Source organism: Mus caroli, unplaced genomic scaffold, assembly GCF_978045245.1.
Source record: "Mus caroli unplaced genomic scaffold, Mus_caroli_1 scaffold_15, whole genome shotgun sequence".
Classification (NCBI taxonomy): domain Eukaryota; kingdom Metazoa; phylum Chordata; class Mammalia; order Rodentia; family Muridae; genus Mus; species Mus caroli.
In genome coordinates, this window is record NW_028227270.1 from 100,144,760 (window position 1) to 100,166,160 (window position 21,401).

Genomic DNA, 21,401 nt, shown 5'->3' on the forward strand with positions numbered 1-21,401 from the left:
TCTTTTCTATCTGCCCTTCATTCTTGCAAACTCCCTTCCTCAAAAGAAAAGAAAAGTAGAATGATAATTTAAAAAAAAGTCCTGTCATGGAAGCTGCCATGTGTCAACGGGTATCACACAGTATACCAACTTGTCCACACATCTTTACTTGCATATGTTCATTGCAATGAGCCATTGATGTGTTTCGAGGCCTCTGGCTTCTGCTACACTATCTATACTGGATCTTCATGGGGACTCCTTTCAGATAGTCTGTTGTTGCCCAGTGTCATGGAGATCCTGCTGCTCTGGATCTGTGGGACCAGCACTCTCAAGTACTCCTGCAGACGATAGATGGGATGGATGTTGGGATGTGCCAACTCAGAGCCCTGGATATAGGTCTGGGAGATAGCTGAATTGGTCAGCCTGCCAACTCTCCTGCTCCCATACTACCAGGATGAGTTCTCCAGCACTGTTTTGGCTAGCTCACCCAATGCCACAGCTGACAAGGGGCAGGAGCAACTCTCCTGCTCTCAAGTACTCAGGACAGGCTCGCCTGTGTCTTTGCCACCAGGATCAGCTCTACTGTGCTGTCTAGGTGACAGTGCAGGGCCAGTTCTCCTGAGTTCACACCTTTCGGGCCAGGTCCCTCACTCCTCCACCACCAGGGCCAGCTCTACTGTGCTGCCACAGTGAGGTGCAAGACCTGTTCTCTCAAGGGCTGAGGCTGATGAAGGGCAAGGCCAACTCTTCCACTCTCATGACTTCAAGGCCAGCTCTCTTCCCTGCCTCAGACAGTGAAGGGCAAGAAGGAAAGGGCGTCTCTCCTTTGCCCAAGACCAGCAGACTGCCAGCAGACCAGAGATGGGCCCAGCTCTCCCTCACTTACGCCCTTGGGGCTAGCTTCTTAGTTTCTCAGCTGTGAGGATTAGAACTACTCTCCTGCCCAGGCAAGGGACGGGGACAGCTCAGCACAGTGCCTATGGTAGCAGTCCAGACCAGGGTCATCTCATGGCCTTGCTTGGTAACCTGGGCTTGGGACATCAACACAGACCCCAGCTGCCATAGGACCATAGACCCAGACATGGCCACCACCAGCAGCATGGGCTTGGATGTTCCTGTGGCCTCAGGTGGCAGTGCAGGCCACTCAGATCAGCATTAGCCCTCCCCCCTCCCCCAGGCAGTATGGCCCTCAAATATCCATATAGTCTCCAATGGCATCCCAAATATGAATATCCCCCTTGGGCTCTGGTGGTAACTTGGGCTACAACACGGACTCCAGTTACAGCAGGACCATGGCCTCAGACATGGCTGGTGGCACCAGTCCTGGGCCAGGATCTCATCATGCTCTTATCAAGTCTCCACCTTTCTCCACTGTGTACAAACCCTCGGCTTTGCTTTCTTTTCCTTCTTTTCACCATGTACACAGTCTTTCCCATCTCTCCAGCACACATTCATCCATCATAGCAGTGCCTGCAGCAGGCACTTGGGTGTCTTTCTTCACTCTCTTATGGATCTTTATTGTGAACCTTTGATTTTCTTTTTAATAGGGATGAGGTAAAAATGGTCCTCCACTTTCACGAATTGCACAATTGGATTTCCCATACTTGAGGAAATCTCAGGGCTCAGCACATCCTTATTGATGTTGGTAAGCCCTGCCCAGAGAAAAAAATCACCTTCTTAATCATGAACTTACCTTTTCTGGGGGAATATTGTGGGTTTTTTCTTTTCTCACTATGTAACTCTGGGTGACCTGGAACTTGTTGAACAGGCTGGCCTTGATTTCACAGAGGGAGTCTACCTTGCTCTGTAGGAGCTGGGACTACAGGTGTGAGGCAGTATACCCAGTTTGAGTTTAATCAACTCTGTAATTATTTTGTGAAGAATGGAGTTACAATGTTTTCTACTTTTTATGTCAATAAAAGCTATTATGTTTAAGCCATGCTATAATTAGTATAATTTCTGCTCTTTAGTTTTCTTATGAAAATGTCCTTTCCTGATCTCTGAAGGCTACTGCACCTGAAAAGCAGGGTCTGTGACTTATAGGGAAGCAACAGTGAGTACCTGGAAGCAAGATGAGACTAAGAGAGGCAACAGCTGGATTTTCTGAAGTGCCATTGAGAACAGAGGAGGTCAGGAGCAGACAGGAGACCATGCACCTGGATACTGCTTTAAATGGGAATTCTACTTATAAGGCAGATAAAAATAGTCTCTTCCTGCACGTCATGGCCTTAATATTCACTTCCCAAAACTTACTTGTTAAGACCTAACCTTCATGAATTATATTGAGAGTGTAGGGAGAGACTCTGCTTAGGAATAGAATAGGTGCCCATTTATAACCAAGGCTCAAGGAACTTGTTTGCCTAATTTGTCTTATGACAAAGAAAGAAAAAAGGCAGTATCTATGGAGCAAAGAGTGGACCCTCCCAGGCATCTAATCTAATGACACCTTGATTATGTAGCTCAAGTCTCTAGATCCATGAGTGGTAAATTTCTGTTGTTTTTTAAAATTTCCACTGTCAGGTGTTTTGTTTGAACAGGTCAAGACACTGAATGGCAAGTTTTAAAGGGAATGTCTTGTTTCTTAGGTTCCCTCTTTACAGAATCCCATGGCTATGGCTATGGATAGAAATGTAATTGCTACATAATTAGTCCATGAATTATTGAGAACTGACTTGTATGGGATAATAGGAAGAATGCCCTCCAGGTCAGGAAATGTATTTAATATTGGAAGGCAGCTATTCAGGTAAAATTAAATCATGAGGCTGTCATTTTCAGGACCCGAATCAAAATCAACTCAAAGCAGTTTCTGACTATTTAAAACAAGGTTCAAGATCCGACAGGGTGCTGGCACTGAATGATAGGATGCTGCTGTTGATAGGATGCTGGCACTGATAGGGCACTGGAGATGACCAGGTGCTAGTGCTGACTGGGTGCTGGTGAAAGCCATAGCTGGCACAGGTAGTGTGCTAGGCATTTATGGACAAACAAGTGGTGGACAGACCCATTCACTGCATGTGTATTTCTCCAAAGCAGTCTTAGCCTTCATCCTTCTCTGCTTCCTTCCTTTCCTCCACCCTAATTCCATCCTTCTTCTCTTGACATTTATATAGTCAGAATTTTTGCTAAATACCTGGAAATATACACAGAATTAATAAAATGTAGTCATAGTCATTGAGAGCTGTCAGCTAGTCAGGGACTCAGAACTCTGTAATGTAGGCATACATTTTTTAGAACCTACTTTTAATAAGGGTTCAACCTTTCCTCTAGCCCACCACCCAGCAGAGGTAGTGGAAGAGAAAAGTTATTAGGATCTGGGGGAAGTGAACCTGTTCAGCAATAGTTTTGTGTGGTGAGCTTGAACTTCTTTGGCCGCAGTTCAGTCCTGTAGCAAACACTGAATACGACTTAGCAGCTACAGAACAGTCCTCTAGGCAGGCAGACACCAGGCACTAAAGTCCAGTCCTTTCAGCAAACAAACACCAGATAGCTGTAGTTCAATCCTGAAGAAACTGCCAGGCTTGCTAACTGGACTGAGGTGAGGCCACAGTGTGGCAAGCCGCTGCAGCAATCTCATGAACAGTTCTTGGGTGAGTTATCACAAATTGAGTTCAATGTAAGGCGAGCCAATATTCTTTGTCTTTAACAAAGAATAGCAAGGCGGAGCAAACAAAACCAAAGCTCAGTGCTCATCTCCCACTGTCTATGGGGTCATATTTATAGTCCTTCATCCTGGGTCCTTTCACATGCTTGCTATATCTAACCATCCTTTCACTTGCACCTGCTTCAGGAAAATAGTTTTTCACATGTTTGCTTTAGCAAGACATCCTTTCACCTGTGTGGCTCAGCAAACCATCATCTGACATAACTAACTTTACAACGAAACTAGACGTTTCAAACTAGAGTGATAATTGAATTATAAACACAAGTCCTAATTGCTGTTCTGGAGGTTCACACAGCATGCTGTTGGTGTGTGTGTGTGTGTGTGTGTGTGTGCGCGCGCTAATTTTCTTGTATGTGGTTAGAGTAGAATGTCCATATTAGCTTGGAGAGGATCAGGGAAGCTTCCAGAAGAGGTAACCAAGAACCAAAAATGTAGAGTGATGTGTCTGGGTTTTAGATGTAGAAGACACAGGAAACAACGGTAAAAGTCTTTAGGCAGAACCGGCCTGTAGTGTGAGCAAAACACTGTAGAATGTGGTATACTGGGAAGTAGCAAGGGATGAGTTTGAATAGGCTATTAGGACCAGTTCATGAAGACTCTAGTATAGGAAGCCAAAATCATAAGAAGAAAGTGCAGATCTTGAAGAATACTATGTAAGGGGATGTCATAGTTACGTTTCCATTAAAAACACATTTCCCCCCGCCTTGTAAATTGGTAGATTTTGAAATATAAGGACAACTGGCCTGACTTTAATTCGTAGGTCATGACAATAATTGGGGTACAGGATAAAGAATAGGGCTCCTGCTGCATTCACAGCCAGAATCTAGAATAAGCCATTTCTAATAACAGATGAGTTCAGTATTAATAGAGACAGGTGCACACAAGGAGCACTGATTATCTCTCAGAACTGTTTGATTTTAAGTTTCTGTTTTTAAACTTCTCTGGCTCTAGGCTATGCTATTGTAGGGGGTGACACTGTCTTTTGAGCTTCACCATTATATACCCAACTCTCAAGCTAATGACACATTCATTATAGAAATACTCATATATGCAAGGAGGGATCCAGAAAACAACCTGCATGGCCATTAGTGAGTGAGTGCATAAATAGCACCCTAGAGACACAATTCAGTATCACACAGAATGAATGTGCTATAGTGATGACAGCTATATTGGTGATCTCAGACATTCAAATGACATATATAAAATGTGAAACCATGTAAAAACTAAAAATATATACTTTAAAATATTATACATAATACATATTATGTAATATAGTATACATATGATTATATTATTATTATTGTTATGTGTACATTATGAGGAAGATGTGTGCCATGGCACAGGTACGGAGGTCAGAAGACGACTTTGTGGAATCAGTTCTCTTCTTCAATCTTTATCTGAGTCTCAGGAACTCAGGTGGTCAGGTTTATGTGGTAACTTGCTTTATCTGCTAAGCCATCTTGCTGCCGTGTAAATATGTGTGTGTGCGTGTGTGTATTAAAAGTACATTGATAGAAGGATGAACACAGAACCTAAGATGATATTCTTGGGAGTAGGCAAGATAAAAGATTTTATAAAGTTAGACTCAGTTGACTGTCACAGTCCTAGAGTTTGTTTGTGGCATGGGTTTGTGTGCATATTATATAATTCACTTCACACTGGGTAAATAAAGTCACCAAGATAAGAAAACCATACATAGATATAGCATGGCAGAAATGAAGTTATTCTGAAGAGACACTTGTGTCCCTCAATCTTACTATCATATCAGACTATTTTAAAAAAAATGGATCCCAATAATGAAAATTTCACTAGGAATCCCATGCTGGAAAAAGGAAAACCCTGGAAGCCTGGATGTAGCCAGAAGAGAACCTTGTTTCCTATAAAAAGAGATTTCAGTTTTCACCCCTTGTTAGAATACTTTGCAGAATGAAACTGAAGCCCAGATAATGATGGGTCAATGGCTTAGATTTTCATATCTCTGGGCCTCTATTTAAACTTTAGTCTCACTTCAGAACAGAAGATTAGCTGGAGAGCATTGCTGCAATTACTTTTTCCTCTTCCCAGTGTGGTCACATTGAACAAACCTCCCTCTCTACGTTTTTACTATTAACTTGGCCATTTTAGTAGGATTAGTGATGGATGGCCTAGGCCAGTGACTGCACTGTGACCTCAAGTTGGGTAACATGGCTTATTGTTGAGAGACTGTCATGAACATGAACATGACTTCTCCTATCCAGTGCTGCAAAAAGTGATCAAAACAGAAGGAAAAGAATGAAAAGGAAAACAAGGAAACAGACAAGGATGGTGCAGAGGCACTGAGGATAGGAACCCTGGAGGACAAAGGGCTGAAAGCTACTGGAAGAGAGCAGAGTATGTATTGGGAGCTCAGAGACAGTCAGTCCACCACTTTATCAGTGGATACCACGGGGTTATTGTTGGTGGCGCTATCTGTAAATCTTGTGTGTAAAGTGCTTGGGAAGAAACGGAGCCAGATTTCCACACTCTTTGTTTATGCTCATATATGACTATACACCATACTCACAGTTTTATGATGTCTGAGCCAAATGTCTGAACCAAGAAATAGCAGGAGGTCTTCAAGAACAGCTTTTCTAAGAAAAATAAGAATGGTAAATAGAATGCTTTGTGTTATCATAGTTTAGGACACGAGTCAGTGTTTATCTCTATGAAGAACTAAGACTAAATGATTAATGATGACTGAGTATTGGCTTTAAGTATTAGCTTTCAGTAATTTTAAAGTTACCGTGGCTATTAAAGCATCACTTCCGGGGATCGGAGCAATGGCTGCAGAAGATCCACATTGTGACTCACACCAATCTGTTGCTCTAGATTTAGGGGATGAGATACCCACTTCTGGACTCCTCCAGCACCAGGCACACAAGTGGTACACAGACATGCATGTAGGCAAGATACTCAGACCCATAACAAAATAACCCTTTCCATAAGATAATTGTGTGAATATTTGTGAATACTATTTTTCTGCAGATATTTGAAAATGATTAGTTTCTTATAAAATTATATATTTCATTTTATTGTAGCAAGGAATATAAAATGTTGGCTAAGATCTCCTTTGTTGAATGACAAGCATATTGAGAAAGAATCAGGGGAACTATCTTGATTTGAGGCCTTTCCAATAGCCTCAAAAATGAGATATGGTAATGCTAGCCATGCAAGTAGATGAATGCCAAACTTATAAAAAAATACACTAAAGAAAGAAATGATAGAATACACCAAAAGATGGAGAGATCTCCCTTGCTTGGGATAGGTAGGATTAATATTGTGAACATGGCCATATTACCAAAAAAATCTACAGATTCAGTACAATCCCCACCAAAAATTCCAACACAATGCTTCACAAAAATTAAAAAGCAAAAACCCTTCAACTTCATGTGAAAACAAAAGGACAAAGGATAGTTAAAAGAATCCTGAATAACAGAATTACAAGTTATAATACAGAGGTGTAGTTATAAAAGCAGCATAGTATTGGCATAAAAAACAGACACATTGATCAATGGAATTGAATTGAGGACCAAGATGTAATTCTACACGGCACAGATACCTGAGTTTTCACGAGTTGAAGAAAATCACATTGGAGAAAAGATGGCATTCTTAACAAATACTGCTAAAAAAAATGTTCCCACACATAAAAGTGCAAATAGATAAATATCCATCACTTTATATCAAAATAAAACTCATGGACCATGGACCTCAACATAAGACCAGATATGAACCTGATAGAAGAGAGAGTAGGGAATAGACTTGGACTCATTGTCACAGGAAAGGACTTTCTGAACAGGACAAGGATAACACAGGTGTTAAGTACAACAATGAGTGGGGACTCATGAAGCTACAAAGCTCTGTACAGCAAATGACACCATCATTAGAGTAAAATAGCCTACAGAATGGGAAACATCTTTATTAATTACTCATCTGGTAGAGGATTAGTATCTAGAAAATACAAAGAACTGAAACCCTGAACATCTAGAAAACAACCCAATTCTAAAATGGTATATAGACCTAAACAGAATACTCAAAAAAAAAAAAAAAAAAAAAAAAAAAAAAAAAAAAAAAGAAAGAAAGAAACGCAAATGGCAGAGAAACACAAAATGTTCAACATCCGTAGCCATCAAGAAAATATATATTAAAACTACTTGATATTGCATCTTATCCCAGTCAGAATGGCCAAGATCAACAAAATAAATAACAGCACATGATGGTGAGGATGTAGGGAAAGGGCAATTGTTATTCATTGCTGGTGGGAGTGTGAATGGGTGTATCCATTATGGAAATCAGTGTGGAGGTTATTAAAAAAGCTAAAAATTGATGTTCCACAAGATCCAGCTATAATGCTCTTAGCCAGTATACCCAAAAGACTTGGTATCTTGCTACAGAGATACTTGCTTATTCATGTTCACTGCTGCTCTATGCATAAGAGCCAGAAACTTGAAACAGACTAGACATCCATCAACTGATGATGCATAATGAAAATGTGGTACATTTACACAATGGTATATTATTCACTTACAAAGAAAAATGAAATTATGAAATTTTTATATAAGTGCATGGAGCTAGAAATAATTTTCTTGAGTGATGTAACCTACAGCCCCCCAAGAAAACCCAAATAGTGCATGTTTTATTCTGTATGTGGATGTCAGCTTTTAAACTTTAGGTATACGTATTTCACTTTCAATAACCACAGAGGTTAGGTAAGTAGTAGGGGACCAGGAAGGAGGAGAAAGTCTTCCAAGGATGGAGTAATAGAGTATAGTATCATAAGTAGGCAAAGGAGAAACTACATAGGAGGATTAAATGGCAAGAGGATGGGATGGCATGATAAAGAAGGAAATGGAGGGAGGGACTAACACTAAAGCAGTTCTTTTGGAAAGTGGCATGGAAACCTACATGGTAGAAGCCTCCTAAAATATATACATATTGTGAAAATAAAAGTAAATGAAGTCACCATATAATGGGGAGACAATGCCCCAACTAGATAGTTTATGCCACCAAATAAAATTTCCAGTGCCAGGACTGGGTTACATTTTGTTGAGTTGTTGGCCAAAGGGATTTCTTAGAAACCTCATCCAAATAGAGGAACCCTCAACTGAGAACATACCTTAGTAGATGGAGTAAGGAGATATCTTCAGAAATAATACAAAATGCCAAATTGGTCTTAAAAATCAGTAGACATATATCACAGAAAGCCACTGAAACAGTGACCTAAAGCTTATCCAAAGAAAACTCTAACGTGGTGAGAAAGCTCTACTAGTAAAGTTTACTAACTCACCACATCTCTTCTAGAAATGAAAAAGTACAGAATATTTCTTAACTCCTGTGAGACTAGTACCAAAATATATTCCTTCAAGAATATATCCCCAAATCTCCTATAAATATAACTCCAAAGATTTTTTTAAAAAATGATATAAATCCAATACAACAATATAGAAAAAAGTTGTCCATTGACCAAGTAAGATTTGTCCCCAAATTATAAGGTGTAACATTTGAAATCAGCTAGCATATGATACTACATCAATAAAGGTCAGAGCTCACATTGTCATCCATAGATGATGGAGATATTTGACAGAACACTATACATATGCTTGATAACTTTCACTCTCTGCAAAAGAACCACATCAAAACCCAACTAATAATGAAAGGGAAAGCCTTCAATTTGATAAAGGCTATTCACAAAATGACTGACATGATATTAAATCACAAAAGCCAGAACCCTTTCCCCATAAGCATTACTGTGGGAATACTAGCCACAATAACTAGTTAACCAAAAGAAATGCAAGGCACTCAGATTAGAAAGAACAAAACAAGATATTACACAAATGATGTCATCACGTAGGTAGCAAACCCTAAGGAACCCATTAATAAACGATGAGAACTAATAAGTGAATTTAATGACATTGAGCAATAAAAAACCAATAATGCAAAACTAATTGTTTTTCTGTGAAGTAGAAATGAGCAAATAAGAATGAAATTAAGAAAACTATTTTGTTTATAATAGCATCAAAAAGAATTAAATACTTAGAAATAAATTTGACAAAATAAACAAATAATTTGACAAAGAAAAAACAAACAGTTTGGTATGGAATGCAGACCAGTAATTCCAGAATTTGGAAGCCTGAGACAGGAGAAATGCCATAATTTTGAGGTAATTCTATGCTACATAGTGATTTCCAGTCTACATGGGCTACTGTATGAGACACTTTCTTGAAAACATGCAAATATATTGTTTGAAATTATTCTACTAAAAGAAGTTAAAGATGACCCAAATAAGCAGAAACACATACTATGTTGATGGATCAGTGAACCAATGGTCAATGGTATTAGGATGGCAATATTCTTTAATCTGACCTACTGGTTCAATGTCATCTCCAAAACAATTGTAACTTCTCTGCAGAAACGGTCCAACTGATCCTAACTATATGAGACTTAGAATAGATTTTTCTTGTAATTTTGAAAAAGAAAATCAGTTAGAAGAGTCATACTTCACAATTAGCAAGCTACAAAACTATAGTTGCTAACTAAGATAGTGTGGTATTAAAGTAGGAGACATGTGGGCCAATGAAATAGAATCAAGGGGTTAGAAATTTTGAGTCTATAGTTAAGGCTTAAGTGTGCCAAGGCAATTTCAATGAGGAAATTTGAAAAAATTGACAGCTATAAGCAGACAAATAGATGAAATTACTCACTGTGGTGATTTGAATGATATTTAGTCCCCAGTTAGTGGCATTACTTGGGTAGATTAGGAAGTATGGCTGTGGTGGTTTGAACAGGAATGGTACCCACAGAATCATGTGTTTGAATGTTTGGTCCATAGAGAATGGCAGTATTAGGAAATATGGACTTGTTGGAATAGGTGGGGGCTTTGTTGGAGGAAGTTTGTCACTGTGGAGTCAGGCTTTGAAGTCCCGGAAGCTCAAGCCAATTCACTTCCTGCTGCTCGATGACCCAGATGTAGATCTGGATGCAGAGCACTCAGCTTCTTCTCTAGCACTGTGTCTACCTGAATACTGCCATGATGATAAGGGACTAAACACCTAAAACTGTAAGCAAGCCCCAATTAGATGCCTCTATAAGAATTGCCATAGTTATAGTGTTTCACAGCAATAAAACCCTAACTAAGACAATGGCTTTGCTGAAAAGAGTACACCATTGGGGGTGGGCTTTGGAGTTTTAAAAGCCATGCATCAGTTCCCTCTTGTTGCTTTCTCCTTGTGGCTTAAGATGTGAACTCTGAACTTCCAGCTCCAGCACCATGTCTGCCTGCTTTCTGCCACACTTTCTTGTCATATGGTGTTAGACTCTTAGCCCTAACAAACTTAAGTCCAAGTAAACCAGTCTACCTATGCATTGCTTTGTTTGTGGTACTTTTTATATACAGCAAGAGAATAGTAACTAATACATCCTCCTCATACTAGTATATAGAAAGTTTATCCCACTGGACCATACTCATGGATTGGCAGGGTTAATATACTCACAATGGTGCTCTTGCCGAAAGCAATCTACAGATTCAATGCATCCCCATCAAAATTCCAACTCAATTTTTCACAGCATTAGAAAGGGCAATTTGAAAAATTTATCTGGAAAAACAAAAAACCTAAGATAGCAAAAACTCTTCTCAACAATAAAAGAACCTCTGGCAGAATCACCATGCCTGACCTCAAGCTGTACTACAGAGCAATTGTGATAAAAACTGCATGGTAATGGTACAGTGACAGACAGGTAGATCAATGGAATACAATTTAAGACCCCGAAATGAACAGTCAGGCGTGGTGGTGCACGCCATTAATCCCAGCATTCGGGAGGCAGAGGCAGGTGGATTTCTGAGTTCGAGGCCAGGGACAGCCAGGGCTATACAGAGAAACCCTGTCTCTAAAAACCAAAAAAAAAAAAAAAAAGACCCAGAAATTAACCCACACACCTATTGTCACTTGATCTTTGACAAGGGAGCTAAAACCATCCAGTGGAAGAAAGACAGCATTTTCAACAAATGGTGCTGGCACAACTGGTTGTTATCATGTAGAAGAATGCGAATCTCCTTGTACTAAGGTCAAATCTAAGTGGAACAAGGAACTCCACATAAAGCCAGAGACACTAAAACGTATAGAGGAGAAAGTGGGGAAAAGCCTCGAAGATATGGGCACAGGGGAAAAAATCCTGAACAGAACAGCAATGGCTTGTGCTGTAAGATCAAGAATCAACAAATGGGACCTCATAAAGTTGCAAAGCTTCTGTAAGACAAAAGACACCGTCAATAAGACAAAAAAGCCCACCAAGAGATTGGGAAAGGATCTTTACCAATCCTAAATCAGATAGGGAATTAATATCCAATATATATATATATATATAAAGAACTCAAGAAGTTGGACTCCAGAAAATCAAATAACCCTATTAAAAATGGGGTACAGAGCTAAACAAAGAATTCTCAACTGAGGAATACCAAATGGCTGAGAAGCACCTGAAAAAATGTTCAACATCCTTAATCATCAGGGAAATGCAAATCAAAACAACCCTGAGATTCTACCTCACACCAGTCAGAATGGCTAAGATCAAAAATTCAGGTGGCAGCAGATGCTGGCAAGGATATAGAGAAAGAGGAACACTCCTCCGTTGTTGGTGGGATTGCAAGCTTGTACAACCACTCTGGAAATCAGTTTGGCGCTTCCTCAGAAAATTGGACATAGTACTTCCGGAGAATCTAGCAATAAGTCTCCTGGGCATATACCCAGAAGATGTTCCAACTTGTAATACGGACACATGCTCCACTATGTTCCTAGCAGCCTTATTTATAATAGCCAGAAGCTTGAAAGAACCCAGATGTCCCTCAAGAAGAATGGGTACAGAAAATATGGTATATTTACAAAATGGAGTACTACTCAGCTATTAAAAACAATGAATTTATGAAATTCTTAGGCAAATGGATGGATCTGGGGGATATTATCCTGAATGAGGTAACCTAATCACAAAAGAACACACATGATATGCACTCACTGATAAGTGGATATTAGCCCAGAAACTTAGAATACCCAAGATACAATTTACAAAACACATGAAACTCAAAAAGAAGGAAGACCAAAGTGTGGATACTTTGTTTTTTTTCTTAGAATGGGGAACAAAATACCCATGGAAGGAATTACAGAGACAAAGTTCAGAGTAGAGCCTAAGGGAACGACCATCCAGAGACTTCCCCACCTGGGGATCCATCCCATATACAATCACCAAACCCCAACACTTGGCAGATGTCAACAAGAGCCTGCTGACAGGAGCCTGACATAGCTGTCTCCTGTGAGGCTCTGCCAGTGCCTGGCAACTACAGAAGTGGATGCTCACAGTCATCCATTGGACAGAGCACATGGTCCCCTATGAAGGAGCCAAAAAATGTACCCAGGGAGCTGAAGGGGTCTGAAGCCCCATAGAAGGAAAATGAATATGAACTAACCAGTACCCTCAGAGCTCCTTGGAACGATACCACCAACCAAAGAAAACACATGGTGGAACTTGTGGCTCTAGCTATATATGTAGGAGAGGATGGCCTAGTCTGTCATCAATGGGAGGAGAGGTCCTTGGTCCTGTGAAGGCTCTATGCCCCAGTATAGGGGAATGCCAGGACCAGGAATGGGAGTGGGTGGATGGGGGAGCAGGGGGAGGGGCTAGGGGATAGGGGATTTTCGGAGGGGAAACTAGGAAAGGGGATAACATTTGAAATGTAAATACAGAAAATACCTAATAAAAAAATTTTAAAAAATGTTTGTGTCTTTTGTTTTAGGCAGGATTTCCTCAAATATGACACCAAGAGAACAAGAAGTATAAAATAGACAACTGACAAATAAAACTTATGGAAATCAATTGATATGACTAGACTCCTACTCCAAACATCATTAGACCAAATCATCATGGAACTAAGTACAATAGCTGAGCCTCAGTTAAACATGGGAAACACCATGACCAATTAACCAATGAATTGTTTCTTCATCTTGATTCCTTCCACCCTTGGTAAATGCTGTCAGATCTTGGTACTAGATGAGTGCCTCTGAACTAGCTTTAGTTCTGGATGCTGATTCGTGAATTGTTACCTGTTTGCTTTTACTTTAATCTGTTTTGTAGATAATTGCTCAAGGAAACTATTTACAGGTATCAAGTATTTTCCTCTGTATAGATGTTTCCTATAAATTTTCTTCAGCCAGTGGGATCCATAGCAGAGCTTCATGACTCAAGGAATACCCAGTAATTAGGCACAGGTACCTGAGGCTGTTATGTGCTTTTTGTTTGCTGCCTCAGGGGTAAGTTCTCTCTGGGATTCTGAAACTTCATGAATTCATGCTTTGGGCTGATTTGTTTGAACAATATTTTAAAAATTCAAAATGTGTTTGAACGTGATCCTACTCTAATAAGTAAATTAAACTTTCTTTGTCCATTGAGCCCATGTTGAAGGTTCATCAGAACTGCGAAAGATCACATGACCTTGAAGTATATGGTATCTAACCAGTTCAGGCAGAAACTGAATTGGGTTTGTAAGAACTGACATTTGATAATTAGATAGAAAAGAAAGGAGGGAGATAATCACGGGTTCTTTTAGACTGAAGGAGTCTACAACTCTAGGTCTTGGGTAAACCGAACACAGAAGTTCATCTTGATGTAAGGAATCTAGAAATAATTTCTGCAACTCTAAGACTGCAAATAGAGATTTACCTTGGAATCAAAGTAGCTGCTATGGGGCTACTTTAATCCAAATAAAATTGTTTACCTCTAGGTACCTCATAAAAGACTCAAGAATTTCCCAAAGACTTGTCTTGGTTAGGGTTTTATTCCTGTGAAGAGACACCATGATCATGGCAACTCTTACAAAGAAAAGCATTTAATTGGGGCTGGACTACACTTACAGAGGTTATCATCATGCTGGGAAGCATGGCAGTGTATAGGTAGACAAGATGCTGAAAAAGCTAAGAGTTTTTGATCCATAATCAGTGTGGGGTGCCTGTCGTCCGGGAAATAAAAAGGGCGGGGGGACCCAGATCCCACCAGAGATCTGGGGATCTGAGCAGGCGGCTGCATGGGTAGAGTCTGGCTCTGGTAAGCCATGGAACCTCAGTCCGTGGGGCGTGGAGATGGAGCAGTCCCATGTCTTTGGGCCTCACAGAGGCCAGAGATGACAGGTTCTAGCTCTTGGGCATCACAGCACTTTGCTGGACACCGTGGAAGAGCTGAGAACAAAGTGAGGGTCCCAGGGGCAGCTTGGTCATCCCCGGGCCGAAGGGAAAAGGGGGCAGGGGGAGAAAGGGTGCTGGCTGGTTCTCATGCGGGTGAGAGTCTTTGGCTAGCCCAGGCTTGGGTTGACTGGGGGCCATGACTGGAGCGCAGCCCACCTGGCAGGAGGCCTGTAAGAGGGATGCCTTCTCTATTGCTCCAGTAGGCAGATCTCGATGAGTTAGACGGTCTGTGGTTTTAAGATGTTTATTGTAGAAAGGCAGAGAGAGGGAGAAGAGTAGGGAAGTGGAAGCCATCCATGGTCATGTGAAGAGAGGCGGGAAGAGAGGGGAGAGAGGAGGCGAGAGGTGAGAGACAAGATAGAGAGCAAGAGCTTGAGAGAGAGAGGAAGGGCCAAGCAGTACCTTTTATACTTTGCTATTGCCAGATTAACTGTGGAGGTGGAATCTAGCCAGAATACCAGGAGCTTGGGACATTGCCCACATGACTGATAGTCACAGGATTATGGAGTTGAGGACTCGTGGTATCAGGAGCCTGTGTCTGGGAACGTGACTCACTGTTCTGTCCCTTATGGAATTTTCTACTGGGTCGCTTGACCAGAGCACAAACTGCCTTTCATGATCCCACAAAGCAAGAGACTGTGTGTCACATTTGGCATAGCTTGAGCATATAAGACCCCAAAACCTACCCCTACAGTGGCATATTTCCTCTAACAAGGCCACACCTCCTCCAACAAGGCCACACTTTCTAATAGTGCCATTCTCTATGGGCCAAACATTCAAATGCAGGAGTCGATGGGGGCCATATCTATTCAAACCTTCACAGGACTCTTCAGAGATTTCACTCCCTAGGCAATGATCAACTCATTTAACTAGCCCTAGTGCTTTGATTAATTGCTTCTCACAGCAGAAATTCTTTGGCAGCTCAGCCTGTATCAATTCTCATCTCTGTTCTGCCAAACTGCATACTTCTTCATTGCCTTCAGAAACTTTGCCTTGCCCTCCAGATCTGTTTGCAAGAGTTACAAAAGAAATGTCCATTTGTAAAGCCATTTCCCTCTCTGTACCTGGAGGAAGGGAAGATTCTGTCCTTGAGAGCTTCTTCAATGACCCTGGGTCTATGTGACAAGCCTCTTCTGCTAAGAACCAGCCTCAGCTTGGAAAGGTTTCTGAGGAAGAGGTGTTTGGGAACAGTGAAAGAATGACTCAGAGTCCATCATGGGTACAAGCTGACAGCCTGTGTTCAGCTTGAGATGGCTTTCCAGATAGGTCTCTGTTCAAGACAGCTCTCTGCCTGAGGCAGCTCTCTGCCGGAGGCAGCTCTCTGCCGGAGGCAGCTCTCTGCTTGAAACTGCTTTCTGCTCCAGACAGCTTTCTAAGCAGTTCCCTCTGGATAGCTCAGCTCTTGCAGACCAAAGCCCAGTCTTTTATATACATATTAATTCAATCACCCACCCCAGGTTCTCTTTTGTTTATCCATGAATCAGCATTTTATGATCCTAGCCCCTTTATTCTTAGAAGACAGCAACTACATTATTTTTTTAGTGCTGGTCCTTTATTTCTTTTTTGTACATTAGGCCGTAAGTTCATATAGAATGGACTCTAGCAGCTCAGCTCATTTCTGGGATGGATAGTTCAGGGTATTTCAGATAGGGACTGAGGGATGCTGGGAAGACCTGGAAGTGAGATCTGCTTTGATATGTAAAATATGCACCATAGTCCCTTGTCCTGGAGTCCAAGACCAAACAATCTTAAAAGTCCAGCAAAGGGCAAAAGTTCCTTGACTCCACCCTCTTGTTGAAGTAAAATACATCAGAAGGCTTTAAAAATACTCAGAAAAATGGGTTTGCAGAAATATGAATGGATCCCAATGTTGGTTGATAGTAAAATTTGTCTGGGAAAGATGAAGTTCTCTTATCCTTATTGTTGCCAATGCTATGACAAGTGTTATTTATAGAGGTTTGGTAATCCTCAAGACCTTCTAGGGTCTACATTTAGCCATATCAGATCTATATACTTGGAAACTAATAAGTGGACATGCTTTGTTTTGCTGTATTTAGAAGATAGCTTTGTTTAATGAACAGTTTATGCATGATCAAGAAGAAGTAAGTTAGCTAGCTATAAATGGGATGGAAGTTTCTAGACTAACATTTAATAAAACTTAATAATAAAGATAAATAGTACAATTAAAAGCATGGAAAGCATCTGAATAGGTGCTTTCTTAAAGATGCTTGCTTTTATCTAAACTCAAGAGAGATGCAGCTCATACCTACCATGTGCTGCAATACAAAGTAATAATAAGTGTTGAAAATGAATCAAAATGAAAAGTACCATAAAGTAGTGGAATGTAAAATGGTGTAGACACTTTAGTGACTAACCTCATAGTTCCTCAAATTATTTAGCATAGAGTTAGAAAAGTTTTGTTAGGATCCAAAAACTCTACTCCTATATGGAAACCAGAATACATGTTCAAACATTGAAGTAGCATTTTTTCCCACTTCCTTATGTACTCAAGAGCTAACAGGCTGATAACCAAAATGTTGATGTCTATACACTAGAATACTATTCAGCTCTGATGCATGTGACATGAATGTAACTCTAAAAACATATTTAAAGTTATGCAAAGTGACAGAAACCACTGTGTTAGGCAAAAGACAAGGATCACAAGAGAGCAAACATTATATGGTTCAATTTATACAAAAGATCTATAACAAATAAATATAAAAGACAGGAAGTGGATGAGTGGATTTTAGGTGCTGGGCAAGGTGGGCATGTATGGTTTATGGTGGTTTGAATGAGAATGGCCCCATAGGCTTATACATTTGAATGGTTAGTCCCAGGGAACTAACTGAGAAGGATTAGAAGGATGAGGAAGTGTGGTCAGGCTGGAGTTGGTCTGGCTTTGTTTCAGGAAGTGTCACTGAGGGTGAGCTTTTAGGTTTCAAAAGTTCATGACAGGTCCAGTTTCTCTCTCTCTCTCTCTCTCTCTCTCTCTCTCTCTCTCTCTCTCTCTCTCTCTCTCTCTCTGGCTGGCTCTGGCTCTCTCTGCCTCCTGCCTCTAGATCAGCATGTAAAGTGCACAGCCATCTACCAGTGCCATGTCTGCTGGGCTGGACTAAACCTCTGAAATTGTAAGCAAGCTCCCAAATAAACATTGTCTTTTATAAGTGTTGCCTTCATCATGGTATCTCTTGACAGCAATAGGACATTAACTAAGTCACTGGTGTAATGAAAATGTTCTGAAATCATGGTGGTGGATTATAACTCTGAACATATAGAAAGCCACTGTGATTACGGGTTTAATCAATGACTTGTACTGCATGTGAACTTTATCTCAATATAGTGGTAAAAATTCACTGTCCTCCCTTCCATACAGCTTCATTTGAAGGTGACTACTGTGGAGGGGATCTGATGTTGTGATGTCACTGAACTCAAGAAACTTGGATTCTAGCACCAGCTTCCTAACCTCAGACTTGGGTAAAATGCCTCCCCTCCACAGACTTTGCCTTCTTAATCTGACAATGTGACCATGCCAGTCATGGAGGAACACACCTCTAATCCTAGTGCTCAGGAGGCTGGGACAGATGGGTCTCTATGAACTTGAGCCCAGCTTGGTCTACATAGATAATTCTAAAATACCTAGGGTTACATAAAGAAACTGTCTCACAAAAGAAAAAAAGAAGGAAAATGTGGTCATGGTGTTTGGTTGTTTTTACTGTAGCATCATATGACATAAGGAATGTTTTTAAGAGAAGTTCGTAATTAAGTGAGGGGAGAGGCAGCTTGGAAATGTTTAAAATAATGCTAATGTTGAAGTAGCTTAGCCTGGAGCAGAGCAATTTAAAAAATGACATTAGTGTGTTCTTTGATTAACTTGCATTACTGACTAAGAGGCAGAGGAAATCCATCTCCCTTTGGTCTGATGAGAAGCACTATGAGTGTGTTTCTGTGATTGTGTTGCTCCACTCACAGAAAATGGCTGCAGGGTTCTCATTTGGAGCAGGCACTTCTGCAATCTCTTTCTTCAACTGGATTCTATGATTCTGCTAACTCGGGAGGCCCCTGGAGCAGTGCTGGATGTGGGAAAAGAGAGGATGCTCCCAGAGCTAAATTAGAAGCTCAGCATGTGAGAATGAGAAGCAGAAACAAGTAAAACCTCTGGGCAAGAGATAGATTTACCCAGGAAACTACAACTAGATGGCACCCCAACTGTCACTGCGACCCAAGTGGTGACTGCCATAGGAATTTTGATAGGAATCAACTGTGGTTCTAATGTGTCCCTGAAGTCCCTGTGTCAAGAAGTTAGTCCTCATGCCACAGCATTGGGCTCTGGGGCCTAATAAGAGGTTCTTGATGCTGTGAATGGATTAATGTCATGTTATGGGATGACACAGCAGGAAGCATCACACTTGGCTCATCTACTTGAACTCTGGACCTCCAGAACTCTGAGATACAAATACACATATATTTCCTAGTGCATAGTGACTGCCAGGTGATTTTTGAAAACCCTTCTTTGACTTTGGAATGGCCATGGTTTTTGTTGTTGTTGTTGTTGTTGTTTTGGGTTTTTTGTTTTTTTCTGTTATTGATGGATTCTTCTAAGTCTTCATCCTCTAGATCTGTAGAATATTTTCCTATCTCCTCGCTCACAAGCATGATCCAATAGTAAAGGTTCAGCTCTAGATCTTATCTTCAGAGCTAGGAATGAAGCTCAATGATAGAAAAATTTGCCTGGCACGTACAAGATCCTGGTCTTGGGTCCCAGTAAACACACACACACACACACACACACACACACACACACACACACACACACACACTTGACAGCATTTGCCTAAAGCATCCTCCACTGTCTGATACTGAAAACAAAACCATTCATCTAGTGCTGAAACTCACCACCAATTATGTTTCCTTTTTCTTTTCTTTTTTTCATTCAAATCATAGGTAAAACCTCAGGTGGAAGCGAAGGTCAGAAACACATTGCACAATTTGAAAGCACAGGTCTTCTCAGACATTGAAAGGACAATGTGATCTACACAGAGATTATTCTCTAGCACATGGCTCTTGTGTTATGACCACTAAGGCCAGAATTTTGTGTTTGTTTAGCTTTAGAGGACAAAGGATGCTTAGAAATTATTTTTTAAATGAATGTGTGTTTATGTGCATAATATTGTCTTCACCTGCTCCTCCTGCATCTGGATTATTAGACCCAAGGAGACACTATGAGCTGGACCTGTTATGTTTTCTAGGAGAAATATTTAGCAAGGAGACAGTTTCTTCATTATTCTGTAAAATTCATGTAGTTATTCTATACAGGTTTTTCATAGTCACTAAATCAGAATAAAATGTCCAGCCTGCCTTTAAATCTATCAAGTAGTACAACTGTTTAAACTGAACAAGAGTGCCTGGTTTCCATCTAAAAGTCCAACATTTTCTAATAAGATCAAAATGAACTCCAAAGCCCTTTTTTATTCACTGGAGTTTTTCCTGTTGAGGAGGAAACACAACCCCCCAAACCCTGTACTGCTTTTCTTCTTCCTGGCACAGGCAGGCTTTCCCTTCACTAGGCTTCCACTCTCTTACCTTTGGACAACAGAGCTTTTTCTAGAAAAAGAAAAGTCAAGCTCAATGCAAATGGTTCCATGTGACATTGAGACCTGCTACATGGAAACAGCAAGTGGGTGGGTAGGATTAGTGATGACTGAATCCCTGAAAATTCCTCCTTTGGAAAATGGTAGCAATGTTTCCCTTTTTAACCCAGAGATGTGAAGTGTGTCACTCTACCCAACCCCTGGTGGTGTATATTTCGTGGAGAGACAGCTTTACCCAGCTCTCTCTTTGGAAGCAGAAGGTTAAGATGGGGTGGCCTCATCTGTTCATTTCTGTCTCTTTTCTGCAACACAACATAACAGAAGGGAATCAGCACCCATACAGACAGACTAGAACTTGCCTTTTAAAGAGTTGTTATTGTTGTTTCTGTATCTGTGTGTGTGTTCATGTGGGTGCATGACATGAGGGGGCACATGTGAGTTCTAGGGGTACAACTAGGTTGTCAGGCTTGTGTGGCAAGCACCTTTACCCACTGAACCATCTCACTGGCTTCTACTTGCTTTTTATTTTGCAGCAGTTTTTCAACATAGTGCCCAAGATACTTTAGAACTAACTCGTGGGTTCAATGACCTCAGCCTTCCAAATAGCCGATACCTCAAGTTTGTGCAAAAATGCCTAATACAGCTGTTCTTTTTTCTAACTACTTGGTTTTAGGTGCTAGTTCTCTCTGTAATATCAGCACTTCTCAGGGTGATGCCCATGGCTGATCGCCTGTATTTGGCTGTGACATATAATGGGCCACCACACTGGAAACCAAGCCTCTAGTACAAGATTCTATGGGGGACACATTTAAACCATCTCCAAACTACAGAAGTAAGACTTTGGGCAGACTCTGAATGCTCAATAATAGGGGTATACATCAAAGACATGGCTATAGGAACAAGTGAGGCATTGTCTTAATGAGTACAGATCTTAAAAAC

At 40.7% G+C, this 21,401-nt stretch overlaps 1 protein-coding gene across 1 annotated transcript in view; it reads right to left on the reverse strand.

Annotated features, from left to right (window-relative positions):
• Aoah (acyloxyacyl hydrolase) overlaps positions 1-21,401 on the reverse strand; it is a 217,269-nt gene that overhangs the window by 151,001 nt on the left and 44,867 nt on the right. The window contains exon 3 of the mRNA XM_021180609.3: positions 6,183-6,249. Within this exon, the coding sequence (XP_021036268.1) occupies positions 6,183-6,249 (67 nt within the window). The remainder of the gene's footprint in view (positions 1-6,182; positions 6,250-21,401) is intronic.